This window comes from Zootoca vivipara, chromosome 2, assembly GCF_963506605.1.
Source record: "Zootoca vivipara chromosome 2, rZooViv1.1, whole genome shotgun sequence".
Taxonomy (NCBI): Eukaryota; Metazoa; Chordata; class Lepidosauria; order Squamata; family Lacertidae; genus Zootoca; species Zootoca vivipara.
This window is the reverse complement of record NC_083277.1, coordinates 117,788,676-117,807,730: the sequence shown is the minus strand read 5'-3', so window position 1 is coordinate 117,807,730 and position 19,055 is coordinate 117,788,676. Positions and strand designations below refer to the sequence as shown.

At 43.2% G+C, this 19,055-nt stretch overlaps 1 protein-coding gene across 2 annotated transcripts in view; it reads right to left on the bottom strand.

Annotated features, from left to right (window-relative positions):
* Nucleotides 1-9,414: 9,414 nt before the first annotated feature.
* PIN1 (peptidylprolyl cis/trans isomerase, NIMA-interacting 1) overlaps nt 9,415-19,055 on the bottom strand; it is a 60,442-nt gene continuing 50,801 nt past the window's right edge. The window contains exon 4 of one of the 2 annotated variants that reach the window (XM_035102430.2): nt 9,415-14,257. In XM_035102430.2, coding sequence (XP_034958321.2) covers nt 14,148-14,257 — 110 coding nt within the window. In that variant the 3' untranslated portion in view covers nt 9,415-14,147. The remainder of the gene's footprint in view (nt 14,258-19,055) is intronic. The other variant, XM_035102429.2, reaches the window with a different exon arrangement.

Genomic DNA, 19,055 nt, shown 5'->3' with positions numbered 1-19,055 from the left:
CTTCCTTCCTCCTCTTTCTGCGATTCATTAATTTTTTATCATCATTCCCTGCATATATTAAATTATATTAAATCATTCTTTTATTCATCTATTTTCATATACCTATATTTTGAAAACTGCAAGTTATTACAATAGCCCTGCCAACGTTTTTATCTGTTTGCAATTTGTTTGTAAATATTCAATATACCATTTCCACTCCTTTATAAAAAGTTTGTTATCCTGAATTCTTATTCTTCCAGTAAGTTTTGCCATCTCTGCATAGTCCATAAGTTTTTGTATCCATTCTTCTTTCGTCAAGATTCCTTCAACTTTCCTATCTGGGGCAAATAACATTCTCGCAACTGTGGTTGCACATAAATTCATTTATTCAATTTTTGAATCCCTTATCTTGATGTTAAGAAAGTCAGGTTACGCATATCTGTTTCCTGCCCATTGGCAGCTCTTTCCTCCTTGCACTGCACTTCTTCAAAAAGAGAGATGTTTTTACAAATGTGCTTGTTTCCTTTTCCTTTTATACCAGTCTAATAAATTCTGTTCTATACTCAGCCTCACTTTTGATTGCTCCTGTCTCCGAATCTGAACTCAAAAGGGATTAATTGGATGTCATAAATCCCCTCCACTGGTGATGGGCTCTGCTGACCGACAGTTAAATAAATAATAACCACTAAGTACATCTTAATGTTGTTCATTTAAGCCTCCAAGATGGCTCCGTAAACTAACAAGCAAGCTGAGAACAGTTTCCAAAGGTTTGCAAACGCCTGTGAATTGGGTTAAACGGCAGCATCACAACAGCCGCTGCAGTGCAAAGGTGAAAGAAGAGGAGCAAAAATAAACTCCCTCCACCCCCCCCCCAAAAAAACCCAACCTCAATAAACTGAAGAAAGGCTTTCGTTTCGTGGGGCTGCTATTGAGCAGAGGTCTATGACAGCAGGAAAGAACCGTAGGCCTCCGATGCAATCTTCCTCATCTCTGATCGGGATGGGGGAGGGGGGAGGATTCAATTCAAGGCACGTGTAAAGGAAGCACAATATGACGCACACCTTTCGAAAGAATACGGAGATCAAAAAGCAGCCAGCCTTCAGAATTCACACTTTTGCAATGCCGAGTTGTGTACGGTACAGACAATGCATATACTGGGCTAATGTAGGCATATAAATGAATATAATGGTGAAAATAGCATACTAAAATGTTAGGGGATGTTGCTTTGCAAAAATGTATAGATTAGGAGCACTTCACAGCAAAATGCTGACAAATTTTCATCAGGAGTTTGTTTTTAATTGCAAAATGACATGGAAATGTGGAGAACTGAATTTAAGATTTTGTGTGTGTGCATGAGAGAGAGAGAGAGGTGAAATGAACAGACTTTCCCATTCCTCCTCTCCAGTTTTATTTTGCTTTAAAGTGTCAGGATGGTACCATGGTTAATGGTATCAAAAGCCGCTGAGAGATCAAATAAGAACAGCAGTCTCATTCACCTTTAAATAAAGGGAGAACACAGCTGATTCAGTTCAATAGGCAGGACTGAACCTGGACAGAAATGGGTCAAAATAATTGGTTCCATCCAAGACTGTTTGCAACTGTCCCACCATGACCCTCTCAAGAACCTTCCGTGTGTGTGTGTGTGTGTGTGTGTGTGTGTGTGTGTGTGTGTGTGTGCAGTAGTTGTCACAAACCAGTGGGTCCATGGTGAACTTTGTCCTGGAGTGGTCAAATTCCCACCTCTTTCAAGATGACCAGAACCACTCCCTCCCTCAAGGATGTGCATTGACCACACCCTGGATTCACCTGATCCTACCCCCTTAGCATGGATTCATGAGCCAAGAGGGGCAGGGAGCTAGAGAACATGTGCTTCGGAGCAGGGCCTTTTTCCAGCCAGAAATCACTGGAACTCCATTCTGGCCCCTCTCAGATGGGTGTCATTGCCCCTATAAGAGAACAAGGGAGGCATTCATGCTGAGATCTGGCACCTCCTTTTCTAGAAGAATAACATGGTTGGGAGCGTCATTGAAAGCATATTGTCCACATCACCTTCTTGCATCAAGTGAAACTGACGTCACAGCGGACATTTCACTGGGCACTTCATTGGAAACTGCAGTAAATGCCGTGTCAAAATAGCGGCATTACCCTCACAGTGGGCTTCCAGAGGGTCCCAAACTCCATTCCCTGAAGTACAAAGACAGATAGTCTGACCTGGCAAAAGGCAGGATCCCAGGTGTCATCCAAAGAAGGAAGTGTTCCCTTATCAGGTGTTTGGTTGACCCAGTTGGTATATATATTTGAGAGCCAGAATCTTCTCATTCACAAATTATTCCCAGTTGCATCTGCCCATGTGAGTTCCAGCCCAGTCATGCAGACATTGTGGCATCTATCAAATTTCTACGACACAATGTGACATGACGATGTGAAGGAAGAGAAATCACATCAGGATGCCACGTCCCATTAACACTGCACTGATAGCATGATGGCCCCATAGACTTCACTTTTAGCTGCCTTTCCTTCAACTCCAAGCACTTGGATGAGACTGGAGGCTAACATGGGAACAATATCCAGTAATATCATTTTTTTTCCTCCAAGAATTAAGAGCATAAGAAGACCTCTGCTGAATCAGGGCAATGGCCCTGCTCACACAGTGGCCATCCAGATGTCTCTGGCGGATCCTGCAAGGAGGACCTGAGCGCAACAGCCCTCTCCCCACTTGTGATTCTCAGCAACTGGGATTCAGAGGAAGACTGCCTCCCAACAGTGGAGGCAGAACACAGCCATCAGGGATGGTAGCCATTGCCGGAGGGAACAATACCCCCTCTCCTCCCACTCCACAATGCTCTGGGGATTCTCTTGACCCGTTCCCAAAGGCAGTTTCAGAGAGCGGGTGGAGAAGAGAGGAGGGAAGCCCCATTGTGCATGACTGGTTAAGGGAATTCCATCCATAACAGATAAATTCTTGGCTCCACAGGATTAGGGATGTCTCAATGCATTCTGCAAAGGACACGCTAGCATCTCCCTCATTCCTAGTACAGATTCTGGTTGAACTGGCTGCTGAGTCTCATTTCCACTCTGGCAATGGAACAGCATCCTCTGCTGCACTAGCAAGCAGTAGACTAGCTTAGGGGGTACAGGAGGGGAGTTGTGTAGAGCACACAGAGATCTCTCCTCTACCACCTTGCTACCATTCTCCTCCCATCTGCATTTCCCACTTCAGATGGCCGCCCTACTTGATGTAATGATAGGGCCGGCCCTACATATGGTAGGGAAAACAGTTAATCAGTGTGGAATCTCTATTAATTAACTTTAAGGTTTTTGCAGGTCCATTTTTAAACAAAGGAGTCAGGTAAGTCTGGGTTGGACACCCATCACCACCACTTTCGTGGGACCTAAAGTCAAGTGAGCAGAGGTTCTTATCTTGTGTGTTTGGTAGTGGGACTATACACAAAAAAATAAACTTTGCCATGGTTTTGCCTTTTGGAATGATTCTTCTAGTTCTGGGTTAGTCTTCATGGGTTGTAGAATCGCCCCTCAGTATAATGAAGGTGTCAGGGGAGCCTCCCTGGGGAGAGCTTTTCACAAGCCGGGAGCCACTACAGAAAAGGCCCGTTCTCGTGTTGCCACCATCTGGACCTGTCTTGGATGAGATGTGAAGAAGGGCCTCAAGATCTTGACTTCAGGCTCTTTGATCTTAAAATAATCCTGCATCACAGAAGGGCCTTTACAGCTCCTAGGCTTCAAACTATTTTGTGGGACAATATAATAGCAGCACATGTGTGCAGGTGGGTAGGGATGTCCAGTTGATGTCTGTCAGCTTCACCTCTACTGCCCACGCAGACCTCCAGAGAAGTATTTTTTCTGGTTTCTCCAGGATAAGATCCCAAGTCACCCTGTTGAGCAGATTGGTATTAACAGTTGGGAAACAAGGCTATTACTGGTGATGGCTGCTAATTTTCATTGTAAAGAAAATTAGGGAGGCTCTATGCCAGGAAGGCAAGGGGTTAAACCACAGAGCCTAGGGCTTGCTGATCAGAAGGTTGGCGGTTCAAATCCCCACAACAGGGTGAGCTCCCTTTGTTTGGTCCCAGCTCCTGCCCACCTAGCACTTCGAAAGCACGTCAAAGTGCAAGTAGATAAATAGGTACTGCTACAGCGGGAAGGTAAATGGCATTTCCATGCGCTGCTCTGGTTCGCCAGAAGCGGCTTTGTCATGCTGGCCACATGACCTGGAAGCTGTACGCCGGCTCCCTCGGCCAATAATGCGAGTTGAGCGCCGCAACCCCAGAGTTGGTCATGACTGGACCTAATGGTCTGGGCTCCCTTTACCTTTACGCCAGGAAGGGGCATTTTAGGCTAAGTGGGTTGCCAAAATTATTTTATTTGTTGTTTTATCAAATTCCTCAATTTGTGTAACATGTATATTCTTCTATAGCCCAGATGGGCTAGTCTTCTAAGAAATAAATTGAAATGGGAAATTTAAATTTACTTTGGGGGCTCTCCTGTGTTCTGGGAATCAAAACAAAAAAAACTTTCATGGTGCTTAATCAGGGTAACAAGTTTGGAAAACAGGCTGAAGCCAAAACAAAACCCACCAGTTCCAAGTTTCTGCAGCAGCTTCTGTTTGGGGTAATGGAGAGTCACACCCACTCTGATTAAAATTTGCATCCAGAGCAAGCAGCAAAACAAAAACAAAAACAAATTGGGGTTCATTGCACAAGCCTGCCCACTACTCCCTTTCCGGGCATGCTGGATCAATATGACATCACTTCCCCTCGGCTGTTTTCTGGCCTTCTTCCCAGGGCCGCAGTCCAGCTTCGCTGAGCTGTGGGCTCTGCAGTGCAGAGATCAGAGAAAGGCCTTGAAAGTTGTTTGGTTGACAGCCACCGTAACCCTTTCTGACCACATCAGATCAGCAGCCTTCACTTCCCTGGAAAGATCATTTACAGAATTTCTTCTGGTTTTCATCCAAGCCCCCACCCCCCCAAGGAACAGACTGTCACATCAATCACTGGACCGTGGCTGGTCACAAGCCATTAGGAAAGAAAACTCTCGGTTGGTGAAGAGCAAGACCTTGGCTCGCACACATTTGTGAAAAGTTGGGCATACATCCCAGAAATGTGGACATCTGCATTAATTGAATGCCATCCAATATGGCTATTGTTTAACATTAATTCCAGAGCTGCGGGGGGTGGTTCCAGAAATGTGTACAGTACGGTTGTGACTATGCCACGCAACACAGGACACATCCAGCGCTCCATAAGACTAGGGGCACCAACTCTATGGGGGCAAGGTGTCTTTGGGGGCCCCAGTATCTGTTGGGAAGGGGTGGAGGAGGCTGAGCACGAAACAGAACATTGCTTCAATGGCTGGCTCCTCCTGGGTGCAAGAGAGGAGGAGCCGCTGGCCACTGAAGTTGTGTTGCACTGGGCTCCACGCTCTGCCTCCTCTCGACAATACAACATCGTGCACACAACACATGCCAGGCGCATGATGACACACATGCGCAACATCTCCATCCTTCTCCCTGCTGAGTTCTACAATATCAAGTGAGTCTCAGAGGACAAAGGAGGATAAAGGCACACACTTGTAAGAGGGCAGGCAGGCAGGCAGGATCTGACTGAGGGCAGATTGGGGTTGGTTGGGCAGTGCCCCCATTTGCCCCAATGGACAAGTCTCCACTGAAGCACCAGAGTTATCTTTAAATTTGACCTAATATAGGGTGAACTGAGAAAGACATTCAATTACACACACACACACACACACACACACACACACACACACACACCAAAGAAGCAGCCCTGCACTGAGCTGGAAGTTGTGTACCATCCATCCCTCGCAGGGGTCCTCAAACTTTTTTAGCAGGGGGCTGGTCCACCTTGTGAGGGGCCGGACTATATGGGGGGGGTGAACGAGGGACAATGAGCGGCGCACGAAAGGGCTCAGGAGAAGGGCTGGCACCAACAAAGCCCAGCCCCCTCCCTCCTCTAGGCAGGGCAGGGAGAACCCAGGAGGAGGGAGGGAGGAGGTGCTGCCGCTGCCATGTGAGGGAGAGGGAAAGAACATGTATGCTGGTGATCCATGCGGCGATACCCAAACCGTCCACAAGCCAGATTTAGGAGGCAATTGGGCCTGATCCAGCCCATGGGCCTTAGTATTCCGACCCATGCTTCAGTGAGCTTCATAACAAAGGTTATTGAAACCTCAAAGAAGCAAAAGCCATTTCTCAAGAATGGATGTGACCATACAAACAAAATAATTTTCTTTTAAGATGTATGAGGCTTTAAAGACTATTGGGGTGGGGAGGTGTCATATCCTTAGTGTTGCCAAGACAGACTGAATAGCAGTAGTGAACTGGTGTAGAATGAAATGAAGGATAACTACGGTAAGATTTACCGGTAAATGAGGTAAATCAGGAAAGGAATTTTCAATATGACACAGAATGCAGCCAGGTTCTTGGATGCACCTAAAGTGGTTGTTTGGATCCTTCTTGTTTTGTTAGGCTAAAAACTTATTTTATATCTCATTATATAGGAAAGATCCTATAATAAGAAAATCAAGAACACCAGGCACCATTTACTTTAGAGTTTTGAAGGTGATTTGCTTACATTATCTTGCCACTAAGGATGGGGAATACAGTGGTACCTCTACTTACGAATTTAATGCATTCCGAACACACATTTGTAAGTCGAAAAAAATTGTAAGTCGAATCCCATAGGAATGCATTGGGAGAAAAAATTCGTAAGTCGAAGCAACCCTATCTAAAAATTTGTAAGTAGAAAAAATCCTATCTAAACCGCATCAAAGATGGTGGACGGAGCTCCATTTGTAAGTAGAAACATTCGTAAGTAGAGTTATTTGTAAGTAGAGGTACCACTGTAAGTTCAATTCACCCACCCCACCCCCTCACTTTACCATCTGAATGCAGACTGAATGGGGAACTTCCTTCGTCCTGCTGCTTTTCTCCACTTCAGGAGTCATTGATGGGATCAACACCCAATGCAGAGCCACAGCCCAGTTGCCTTCTACCAGCAAAGACACCAACTGGTAGGAATTAGGGCAGGAGCAGCCCATTATGTGGAGCCACAAATGGCTGCCTTCTCTGTGGGGGGAGACTTTGGGCTTACAGGAGTCTTGGATTTTAAAACGCACTACAAAATCTGCTCGGGGGGAAGAGTGTTCAGGAATTTCTGCCTTAGGCCAGCCGCCAACCTATTTGCCACAAAACTATGTGAAATCATACTGCTCTTCTAAAGCAGCTCTTTCCATTCTTTAAAGATTGTTTTCTGGGAGTTAGCTTGAGCAAGGGGAGTATTTTTCATTTGTGTTTAATTATTGTTCTCCCGGAAAGCTGGTTCAATTTGTCTCTCGTAGCCTAGCAGAAACACAGATTGTATATATAGCCTTTTAACGTATAACATAAACATTGGGTTGTCTTCTAAAGATATGTTAAGTCTTTAAGAGAGTCTTGCTGCTGAGCTTGCCAACCTTGTTACCAGTAACTGCCCTCAAGAGGCCTTGATGGCAGCATGATGTGCTGATATTAGCAGGATGGTACATAGCTCATTTCCATGCTCTGAATAGCCTCACCTGTATATTTCTGCAGGTCAAGAGGCTCAAAAGCAGGCCAGGCCAGTTTTATCCCAATCAGTTGGCAACTCTACTTTGCATGTTGCATGCAGACAAGTGCAGGGGAAATCTGTGAAGGTCTGAAGTCAAGCAGCCAGAAAACAATGGATTAGAAGAAACCAACCAAACAACTGCAAAGACTGAGAGTGGTCACTTATCAGAGAACATATGAAGAAGCTGCCCTATTTCAGGTCAGGCTATTTATCCATCTAGCACAGGTACGGGGAACCTGTGGCCCTCCAGATATGGCTGGACTCCAGCTCACATCAAACCCAGCCAGCAAGGCCAATGGCCAGGGGTGATGGGCTCTGTAGGTCCCCCACCCCTCCTCTAGGGACTAGATTCCCGCCCAGGTGTGGAGAACCTTTGGCCCATCAGATGTTGTTGAATGACAATTCCCACCATCCCTGATCATTGACCATGATGGCTGGACTGATGGGAGTTGAAGGTCAACAGTTCTCCACACCTGTTCCAACCCATTTTCACATTATCTGCTCTTCGGTCCATAAAAAAATAGGTAATTGGGAGCTTGTTGTTGTTGTTTAGTCGTTTAGTCGTGTCCGACTCTTCGTGACCCCATGGACCAGAGCACGCCAGGCACTCCTGTCTTCCACTGCCTCCCGCAGTTTGGTCAAACTCATGTTCGTAGCTTCGAGAACACTGTCCAACCATCTCGTCCTCTGTTGTCCCCTTCTCCTAGTGCCCTCAATCTTTCCCAACATCAGGGTCTTTTCCAAGGATTCTTCTCTTCTCATGAGGTGGCCAAAGTATTGGGAGCTATCACAGATAAAATCTGTGATGAATATGGAAAACTTGTGTTCTGCTACTGAGCTAGAACTCCTTCTCCTTTGACCTAACACCTATCATTTACTGCTGTTACATCTCCCGGACTAAATCTAAATGAACTAAGGAAGCCCTAGTACTTTAGTACAACTAAAATGAAATCCACAGTTCCAGGATGAATCTTACACTCAAGAGTTTGCCATTTTCTCAAAGCACACCCCTTTTATACATCATCATAAGGAAAATGAAAGCACAAATGATATTTCACCTTAATCCTGTGGACAGAGGTCACAATCCTGTAATAACTCTTGAGGTGGTGGTTCTACATCTTCTAGACTTTTCAATGTGGATTTGACATATGATGGAGAACCCTTTGGATCAGGGGTCCTCAAACTTTTTCAGCAGGGGGCCACTGGACTATATTTTTGGGCGGAGGAAATGAACGAGGGACGATGAACAGTGTGCTCAGCCAACTGCGGCTCCTGTGTCTTGCAAGCGGCAGGGGCTGGCGGTGGCGGGACGATGAGCGGCACGTGAAAGGGCTCTGGAGAGGGGCTGGCAGGGGGGGGAGAAGCCAGGAGGGAGGGAGGGAGGAGGCGCCTCTGCCGTGTGAGAGAGAGGGAGAGGACACACGAGCTGGCGATCCACGTAGCGATTCCCGGACCGCCCAAGGGCTGGATCAGGCCCAATTGCCTTCTAAATCCAGCCCGTGGGCGGTCTGGGAATCACAGTTTCGAGGCTTGTTTGGACACACTAAATTACAAGCCTGGGCTAGGATGCCACACTAAGCCAAAACACAGATTAACTCCAGCTTACCTCTCCTTCCTCTTAGCCAAAAATGCAAGAAGGGCTTTCACACTCGCCAGAAGCTCGGCCCTGCCCTCGCTGGTCCTGGAAGGATCTTACAAAAAAGTCCCATACGCACCTGTTCATTGGGGGAAATAGGAAGCCCAGAGCACCTATTTTTTAGATGTCCCTTCTATGAAGAGACACGTAGGGAGATCCTTGATTCCACGCTGGTGAGGCTAGCTGACCTCACGGAAAAGCAAATACACATCCTGCTCCTGTTAGGCAAAGATGAGAAGACAACCCGAATGGTCGCCAGATTCTGTGTTCAGATCGGCAGACATAGACCTTCCCCTGAGCCAAACTAGTTCGTTTGAAAGTCCTTAAACTCAGTTCCCTAAGCGATCCAGGGCCTGTTCTCTGCGGCAGCTTCTCTTAAAGTTTTAAGTACCTTTACACCCATTGTATTTATAAACATTAATTTCATCATTGTATAAAGTTTTATATGTATGTTTTGTCCTTTGGGATTGTTTTAAAAGCTGGTCTCCGACCATAATAAATTATTCATTCATTCATTCATTACAGATTAACACAGGGCAGGGCAGGGCAGGAGCAAAAGCACCAGGAAGGAGCAGAGTTTACTCTAAGCCATTATTTGGTTTAGCATTGTGTGTCAATGTGGACACTGCAAGCACTGTAGGCAATACTTTGGAGATGTTTTGTTGCTGTTAGAGAGACAATAGTGGCCATCTAGGATGCAAACCAGAGGGGATCTTCTCCTTCCCAACCTCCATGGAAATCAATGAGCTATGCAAAAAGCACAGCTCTCCCTCCATTTCAGTGGGGATTGTGCTCCCTATTTGATACTGAGAAAGGCTTAACTAGCTATCTTTGACTGAGGAAAGGTTAATCCTGATTTAGTCAGCCCACAAGGTAGAATTAGCTGAAGACTGTACTGTGTTGCAGAAAGGAAGGTCATGCTCAAGCTCTGCTTCAGGAGTTACCCATTTGCCAATACTTAATCCTGGCCATCTCACCAACTTTTTATCAAAGATGCTACCCGCATTTCTCTTTCTCCTCCTTTCATCCTGGGCTCACCATGCTCATTTGGGGTAAATTTGCTTCCACTCCTCTAATTTCACCTGCCTGTCACTCCGCAGCTGGGAGATTAATACAGAAAAAGAAAGAAATCAATGAGTTGCCATGGATACAAACTTCCATCCAATGCTCCAATATCCTTTCCCCAAGAAATTTAGATTGTGAGGGGAACTGCGGCGGTGATATTGGGCAAGGTACATTTCCCCTGCCCCCACCAACTGTTTGGGGTGAACACCCTATGCCTGCAATACTGCAAATGCATCTGCCCTGCAAGATACTCCAAAGTGAGATGTTTGATGTAGTGAACAGACTTGCACTTTACCTGTAAAAAAACTCAGTGGGCCCTTCGGCAAGACACACATCAGCTCAGTTGCGCCTGTAAAAACAAGAACAGCTACTCTCTATTTACTAGCAGGAAGCACCTGTTGTTCAGAAATTCTGAGAGATTGAAGATTTAAAAGGGGATAAGGTCATTTGTTAGCTGTGCACATTGACCCCCATATCAGGCCAACCCAAGGAACACCTGACCTGGATCTGGCCCCAAATCAATTGGGGAGCGGGGCTAGTTTTAAAATTTATACAGTCTGGAGGGAGCAGGGAAAGGAGATGCTGTATCTCGTCCCCACCAACCACACTGCAGAGATGAGTCTCCAACTATTCGCGAGAATGCCACAGGAAAGAGGTGAGTTTTCAGAAAGACTTGATTTAAGACACCCCAATGCAAGTAGCCAAGTGAATGCAATAATGATCTCACTGAGTGCCCGTGGGGTGTAATGGTTTTGGCAACTTCCTCCCCACAACTTTCCCCAACCTGCTGCCCTCCAGATGCTGTTGACCTCCCATCAGCCCCAGCCAGCATGACCAATGGTCAGGGGGGATAGGAGGTGAAACCCCAAACTTCTGGAGGGTACCAGGATGGGGAAGGTTGCTACACAGCAAGCCCCTGCATGACAACTGGCCTGCATCTGGTCCACCAAATCCCCACTGAGACTACCTTGCAAACATAAATTCCATTACAGTGCAGGACTTCAGCCAACTGGCACAAGATAGCAACCGAGTACGATTTCAGGAGACTTATTTTCATGAGTTTCAGTTCTGCAGAAGCTTCTTAAACTGAAGACAAGGGCCCAGTGAATGTTTCCATTTAATCCTATCATTGGATTACTGGTAAAGACCAGGCTGCTTCAGAACCAGGGTTCACAGAAATCACAAGAGCACACAAAAATTGTCTTTCTTCACTTGAATTCAAATAGAAAGGTGTACAACTTTAAAATGGTCAATTGCCCAAAATTCAATTTCTTCTTGTTGTTGTTTGGTTAACAGCCAGTGTCAGATTTTGGGTGCTGCTGACACTGGTGTAATGGGTCTATGTTAGGGCTGTACACTGTTCCCCCAATCCAATTAGAGGCCTGATCCAGTGCTTCAGAGCAGCCCTGCTCCAACCCGGCCTGAGCTGACCTGGAGGACTTGCAGTGTTTAATTACAGTTTTAAAATCAAATTAAACATGTGGCCCTGGGGGTGGGGGAAGATTACATAGGCTTCCTACACATTTCCTCTCACCCTTTCAAGCCACCACACCATCCCTCTCCCTTTTGACAACCCCCGTTTGCTCTGGGTGGCTCAAACCAACCCCAGGTGACCCAGGGCTGCCTCAACCAAGAGACACAGCTCAACCTTAATCTAACCAGTTTGCTTTGGGACCCAGCCAGATCCAATGCACTGCTTGTGCTCTCTGTTCATGGCACCCCACTGCCTAAATTGTGTGGGTTTTTCTGTGGGGTTGGGGATAATATATTCTGTCTGCAGCACATAATTGTCCTATTTAATTATTCCTAATTTATGCAAGATCCAAAAGACCAAGTTTTGTTCCAAAAATTGGTACTCTCAAGGTTAAATGTACACCCAACCTCTAATATGGAACATTTAGAAGGTGCCAAAGCAAGATTAAAACTTAGATCCCAATTCACTAAATTGGAATTGGAATGTGCATCTCTCACACACAAACCAAATTAGTCACACAGCTGTAAGCGGGGCCTCCTGTTTAAAATGGACTTGGAGAAAAAAATCCCACTAAATGTGAACAAGTCCAGGAGACTCTCAGAAAGGTTTTGCTCCACTAAACACTTCAAATCAGGTTTTTAGCGCAAGCATGTGACCAAACCAAACACCGCACAGCAGATACATGCAGTTGCCCACCAGCCTTCTCTGCCCCCCAGGCTGCTCAGCACTGCAAATCCAACATAGGATTTGGCAAGTAATAAAGGAGTCGCCATGAATGGCCAGGCAAACGGCATTTGGGATTGGTGGTTCACAAGCTGCAGGGGCCTGCACTAAAAACTTTATTCATTTATTTATTTATACCTGAAGAATTCCAGTTTATGATCAAACCTTGCAAGAGAAAAACAACAAAACGAGATACGTACAAGAAGATGTCAAGAAAGAAAGGGACAAGGTCAAACTTATGATGTTTAACAGGTGAGGGTTTTTTTAATTCTTCTTGCATAAGAGAACTCAAACACTCTCTCTCTATACATCTATATACACACACAAAGCTTGCTTGCATCAGACCAAAAGCAAGGAACTTGGTAGGAATCTTACTGATCTTAGTAAACAGAAAGCAACGTAGCATAACAGAAAGGGTGACTTTACAGTATTCTTAAACCACAAATGGATCATGACCTGCCTCTTTGGAAAAAAAAGGGAAAGGGTGAAAAAACCTGGAAGTCTATGTCTAACAGTCTTCCTTTGGGATGGCATTTCAACAGCAAGAACTGCACACAGGAATGGCTAACATACAATTGTAATATAATTTTACACAGGTATAAATTTGGGGAGGGGAAAGCTGAATGGGAAGGGCATCAATGGCTAAAGTCTTTGCTTGTCCTTAAAAGGCATCTTCAAGTTTTAAGTCAACGTGAAAACATACTGGAAGCTAACACATGGCAGGTTAAAAGTTAGGCCTCTGGATCCAGAGCCCTGGGCATGCTCAGACACCCGCATTGAATTCCCGCACAAGCAGTTCTCTTCCATGCACTTCCATGGAGGGGGCAATGCCACCTGCACATCCCTTTGCACACATGGAAAAATTTCCCTTCTATGGAAGTGAATGGGGAAGCCCAGTGGGCTCCAAGCGTGGATTATCCTAGCTCAGTTAGGGCACTGTATATATTATTTGAATTCACAATTCAAAGGAAATCTGCCAGGCCATACTGCAGAATAATGGCTTTCATTACAGATCCAAGAGCAATTTAGCAATGATTGGTCAACGGGAAAACTCAATGCCCTGAATTCCAAACGAGAGAAGAGGATAGAGATGGGGTTGGGGGAGGAGGCATTACATTTTAACCTAAACAAGGGCGGACACTAGTGGAATATATTTTCTTTCTATCTAAAACACCAAGAGCTAAGTTTTGCCACCATCAGTGGAGCCCTGTAATAAATAACTCTATTACAAGTTGGATGTGGAGAGAAAGTATGAGCCTGCAGCACAGGCGTGTCTCCTGAACTGGAGAAACCGTCAATATCAGACTCAAGTGGCTGTGGGTTTATTTATTTATTTCCTTTAAAACATCCTCCACACTTGTGCCTATGAAAGATGCTGCTGTCTCTTAGTTTCAAATGCATTTTCTGCCTCGGCTAACCATGCATCTCTACAGGTGGGGAAAGACATTGCGCTGAGGTGCCAAAGGAGGCATTGTGATAGGAAAAACAAGGGGTGTGTTTTTCCATATATAAAATAAAAAAAATTGAAAAGCTAGATATGGAGTTTGTTCGGGGATAGAGAGCACACAGAGGGGTTGGAATAAAGGTTCTCTTGTTCCTTTTCCCCGCCACCCTTTCCTTTCCAAGTGTGTCGCGCGCCAAGGCACTTTCACTCTGTACGTAGGATGATATGGATCCCTGAATCTGTGAATACTGGTCCGCTCATCTCGCCAGGCCTCAACGCAAACGAGGCATCTTCAAAAGGTTTCTGCATTTGACCTGTCAGATGGAAAAAAAGATTTCAATTAAACACTGAAAGAGGACAAAAGACAGCAGACCAAGTGTTACCTTGAAACAAGCCACAAGAACACATATCAAGGGCTAGCAAATTTTGGCATTGTTGGCTCCTCAAGAGACCAGAGCAAGGTAAGAAAATAAAGCAGACAAGCAATTACATGAGCACAAGTATTTGGGTGGCCAATGTGTGCCAGTGAACAACAGGTCCCTAGACTAGGATTTGGATGTGAGTGTGGATTCACGTGCAGACCTTTGCTCTGATCTTATGAACGAGCCTGAAAGTTTGGGGACAATCTACAAGATCTTCATCAGGGCTAACATAAAATAAATTCTTCATTATTGGATATATATGAATGTTCTCTCTCTTGGCAAGTCTCCAGCTTGCCATGTCTCTAATACTAGGCACACAAACACACACTCCACTCTGCAAAAACGGTCCAACGTTTGAATTGTACCAAATTGACATGGTGGGTGATCCATAAAAGCCTTAAATGAGCTCACCGGCAAAAAAAGGGGGGGGGAGTATAGTGCTATGTGCATCCTCAGCCAAGACTCAAATATCTGAGAGACGTGAGCAAACACCTTCTAAATCAAGCACTCCAAGTCATTTAAAACTACAGAGTCCGGAGTTGCTCCTGTCCTCCTTTATTTGCACCTCCTTTGCTATCCAATCTCTCCTTGTTACTCACAGTCAGGATGGTCCACAAAGAGAGCAAAACGAGGGGGAGATAATGTGGCAGAATGGAGTGCACCAAATTATTTGCCAGGAAGTGATGGGACCAGTGGCCATGATCTTAGCTTTTTTGATGTTGAGCTTCAGACCGTATTCTGCACTCTCCTCTTTCACCCTCATTTTTTTAAAGAAAATTTTATTGATTTTATACCAACAACCATAATAACAAGACAAATACAATATAACATAAAAAACACATACACCCTACATAAAACAAAAACAAAACATTTCTCTTTTTATCTATTTCACAATCCATTGTTATGTGGACTTCCCCAAGTCCCCCCTATCTGATTTTCATTTCAACTCATCTTAAGCAGTTTCATATATCATAATCTTAACCATTTTCTACAATTTAACCATTATTCTATCATAACTTCAGTTACTTCCTTTCTTTTCTGATTATATATTATCTTCAATATTTTTTAAAAAATAACAAATCATTGCCATTCAAATTCATTTTTACATTTTTATATACCCAAACTCTCTGTATTCAATCAGCAAAGTCAAGTACCTCTAACCCTGGGCCTATAATCCCCTCCAAGATTTTCCATAATTTCCGATTCAAATAATATCGCATTTTCCCCAATTATAAAAGAGAATTTTTTATTCTCTGCTTCTCTTTTCCCATTTCTTAATCACCAAACCTCCCGATCAATTCGGCAAATTCCATATCCTTTCATTACAATACATAATTTTACCTTTATCAACCAGACCGTTTTCAATCCATTTTTATCAATTAATAACTTATCCTTTTATTTACCCCACTCCCACTTTAACTTGTCTCATAACCCAACAATAAATCTTTCCCGCCTGCTGCCCCCTACACCACTTCATTTCTTCTCTTATCCAGCCTCTACTATCAACCTTTGCCATTTCAATCCCTCTCAGATTCCCTTCTTGTTCTCTCTTGGGATCAAAAACAATGTCTATTGGAGCTTCTTGCTGTATTTTTCCTTCATCTTGATCTTTTCCCTCATCAAAACTTTCTCCAAATCCTCTGTCCAGTTTATTACTACTCAGTTCTCTTTTTCCCTCAGTTTTCTTCACTTCTTCTTTAAAATTCTCCACAGTCTTTGAACTTTTTAACCTCCTCTCTGATGGTTTGCAGCTCCTGTTTTTGTTCATAAAGAAGATTCAAAACAGTCGGTTGAAAGTCAGGTGACATGTTGGCTGTTAAGTTCTCTCTATCTTCAAGGTCACAGCAGGAATGTAAATAGCATGGGATGTGAGAACTTCATTTTTTTTTTTTTAAATAAATTTTTATTCAATTTCCAATTTATCCAATTAAAATAATAAAAAAAACATTCTTTTATACACAACATTATAAATTTTCATCTAACATTTTGCTCTGCCGAGCTACGACTTCCCCCCCTCCCTTCATGCGGGTTTCTTGTTTACTACATTTTTGCAGTTCCTTTTTAACTGTTTGGTCAATTCGTAGGATTTATTTCAATCCTGCAAGTGTTTTTAAAGATCTACAATTTTTCTCCATATAATCCACATATTTACTCCAGTCTTTTTGAAACCTTGTCTCCCCCTGGTCGCGGATCTTGCAAGTCATCCTTGCGAGTTCAGCATAGTCCATCATTTTAATCTGCCACTCCTCAATCGTTGGAATTTCTTGTAATTTCCATTTTTGGGCTAACAAAGTCCTAGCCGCGGTTGTCGCATACATAAACAATACTTGATCTTCTTTTCTAATCTCTCCTCCCATTATTCCTAGTAAAAATGCTTCAGGTTTTTTTGGGAAAGTATATCTAAACATCTTTTTCAGCTCATTATATAACATCTCCCAAAATCTTTTTACCTTATCGCATGTCCACCACATATGATAAAATTCACCATCTCTCTCTTTACATTTCCAGCAAGTTTTGTCACTCATTCTATACATTTTGGCTAATTTAACTGGTGTTAAATACCATCTATACATCATCTTATACACATTTTCTTTCAAAGCAGTACATGCTGTAAATCTCAACGTTTGAGTCCATAATTTCAACCACGCGTCATAATCAATATTGTGCCCAAAATCTTTTGCCCACTTGATCATCACTTCTTTTGTCAACTCATCCTTCGTATACCATTCTAATAACAAATTGTACATTTTTGACAGAAGCTTTGTTTTGCCTTCTAGCACTTCTATTTGGAATTTGGACCTTTTGTCCTCAAAACCTATTTTCCTGTCTTCCCTAAGAACATCATTTATTTGATGGTATTGTATCCATCCTGTTAAAACTCCTTTAATTTCTTCATAGGGTTTAAGTCTCCATCCTTTATCAGTTCTTATCAAAATTTCCTCATAAGTGGCCCACCTCCCCTCCATATTTACTTTCTTCACTGTTAATACCTCTGCTGGTGAAACCCACCATGGTTTTTTGGTCTCTAACAGCATTTTATTTCTTTCCCACACCTCGTACAGAGATCTTCTTATCACATGATTGGTAAACCCAGTATGAGACTTCTTTTTGTCATAACATAAATATGCATGCCACCCAAATCTATTGTTAAAACCTTCCAAATCTAGCAGGTCAGTATTCTTCAACGTTATCCACTCTTTAATCCAACACATACAAGACGCTTCATAATAAAGTCTTAAATCTGGCAGGGAGAAACCACCTCTTTCTTTTCTGTCTACCAAGATTTTATGTTTTATTCTAGGTTTTTTCCCCTGCCAGAGAAATCTTGACAAAATCTTTTGCCATTCTTGAAATTGTCTTGTACCCTTCACCACAGGTATAGTTTGAAATAAGAATAACATTTTAGGTAGGATATTCATCTTAATTGCTGCTATTCTTCCTAAGAATGACATGTTCATATTAGTCCACCTTTCCAGGTCTTTCTTTATTTCTCTCCATACTGGTTCATAATTGTCACTATATAAGTTAATGCTCTTTGCTGTCATCCATATTCCAAGGTATTTTACTTTTTTTGCCACATCAAAACCATATTTTAGATGTAGCTCTTGCTTTTCCTCTTTCGTCATATTCATTGCCATCACCTTTGTTTTCTGTCTATTTAATTTAAATCCTGCTAATTGTCCAAATTTCTCAATTTCTTCTATAGCCGCTGCAACACTTTCATTAGGATTTTCTAGAGTTAAGACCAAATCATCCGCGAAGGCTTTCACTTTAAATTGCTTTGCACCTACTTTAATTCCTCTAATAGTTGAAAGATCTCTTAATCTATTCAATAGTACTTCCAGGACCATGATGAATAATAAAGGGGATAAGGGACACCCCTGTCTAGTTCCTTTTGTGATGTCAAAATATTCCGTTAATGTGTTATTAATTATCAATCTTGCTTTTTGTTCTGAATATATTGCCTCAATCCCATTCAAAAAAGAATCTTTGCCAACCATCGATTCCAGATTTTTCTTCATAAACTGCCAAGATATATTGTCAAATGCTTTCTCTGCATCCACAAACATTAATACTGCTGGCTTATCTATCTTGGTTTCCAGATATTCTATTACATCTATTATATGTCTGACGTTGTCCTTTAACTGTCTACCAGGAAGAAAACCAGCTTGATCCTTATGTATCATTTCATTCAAAACTTCTTTCAATCTCTTGGACATAATGTCTGCAAAAAGCTTATAATCGTTGTTCAATAAAGAAATTGGTCTATAATTTCTGACTTCTAAGCCATCCGCTCCTGGTTTTGGAATCAATGTAATATACGCTTCCTTCCATGTATTTGGGATCTTTCCTGGGATGTGAGAACTTCAAGCTGCAGACATCCATTCATTTTGCCACAATAGTTCAAAAGGCTCTCTTTAGAACTGAAAGTTAGTAACTTCCTCCCTATTGTGACATCATAATGGAAATTCACTGAGTACTTTCACTTTCCCCCAAAAGCCATTTTCTTTGTCCAAATTTAATAACTTCACAGGGATTTTAACAATTTTAAGCATTCTCCCCCCCTTACCCTGCTTCTGGGGGAGGGTAAAAAGTCAATCTTTCCGATCCTTCCAAATACTTTTCCTGGCTTCGCTAAAAGCATCTGTTATCCAACTTAATCAGAGGGAAGGGATTGACTGCCTTTTCA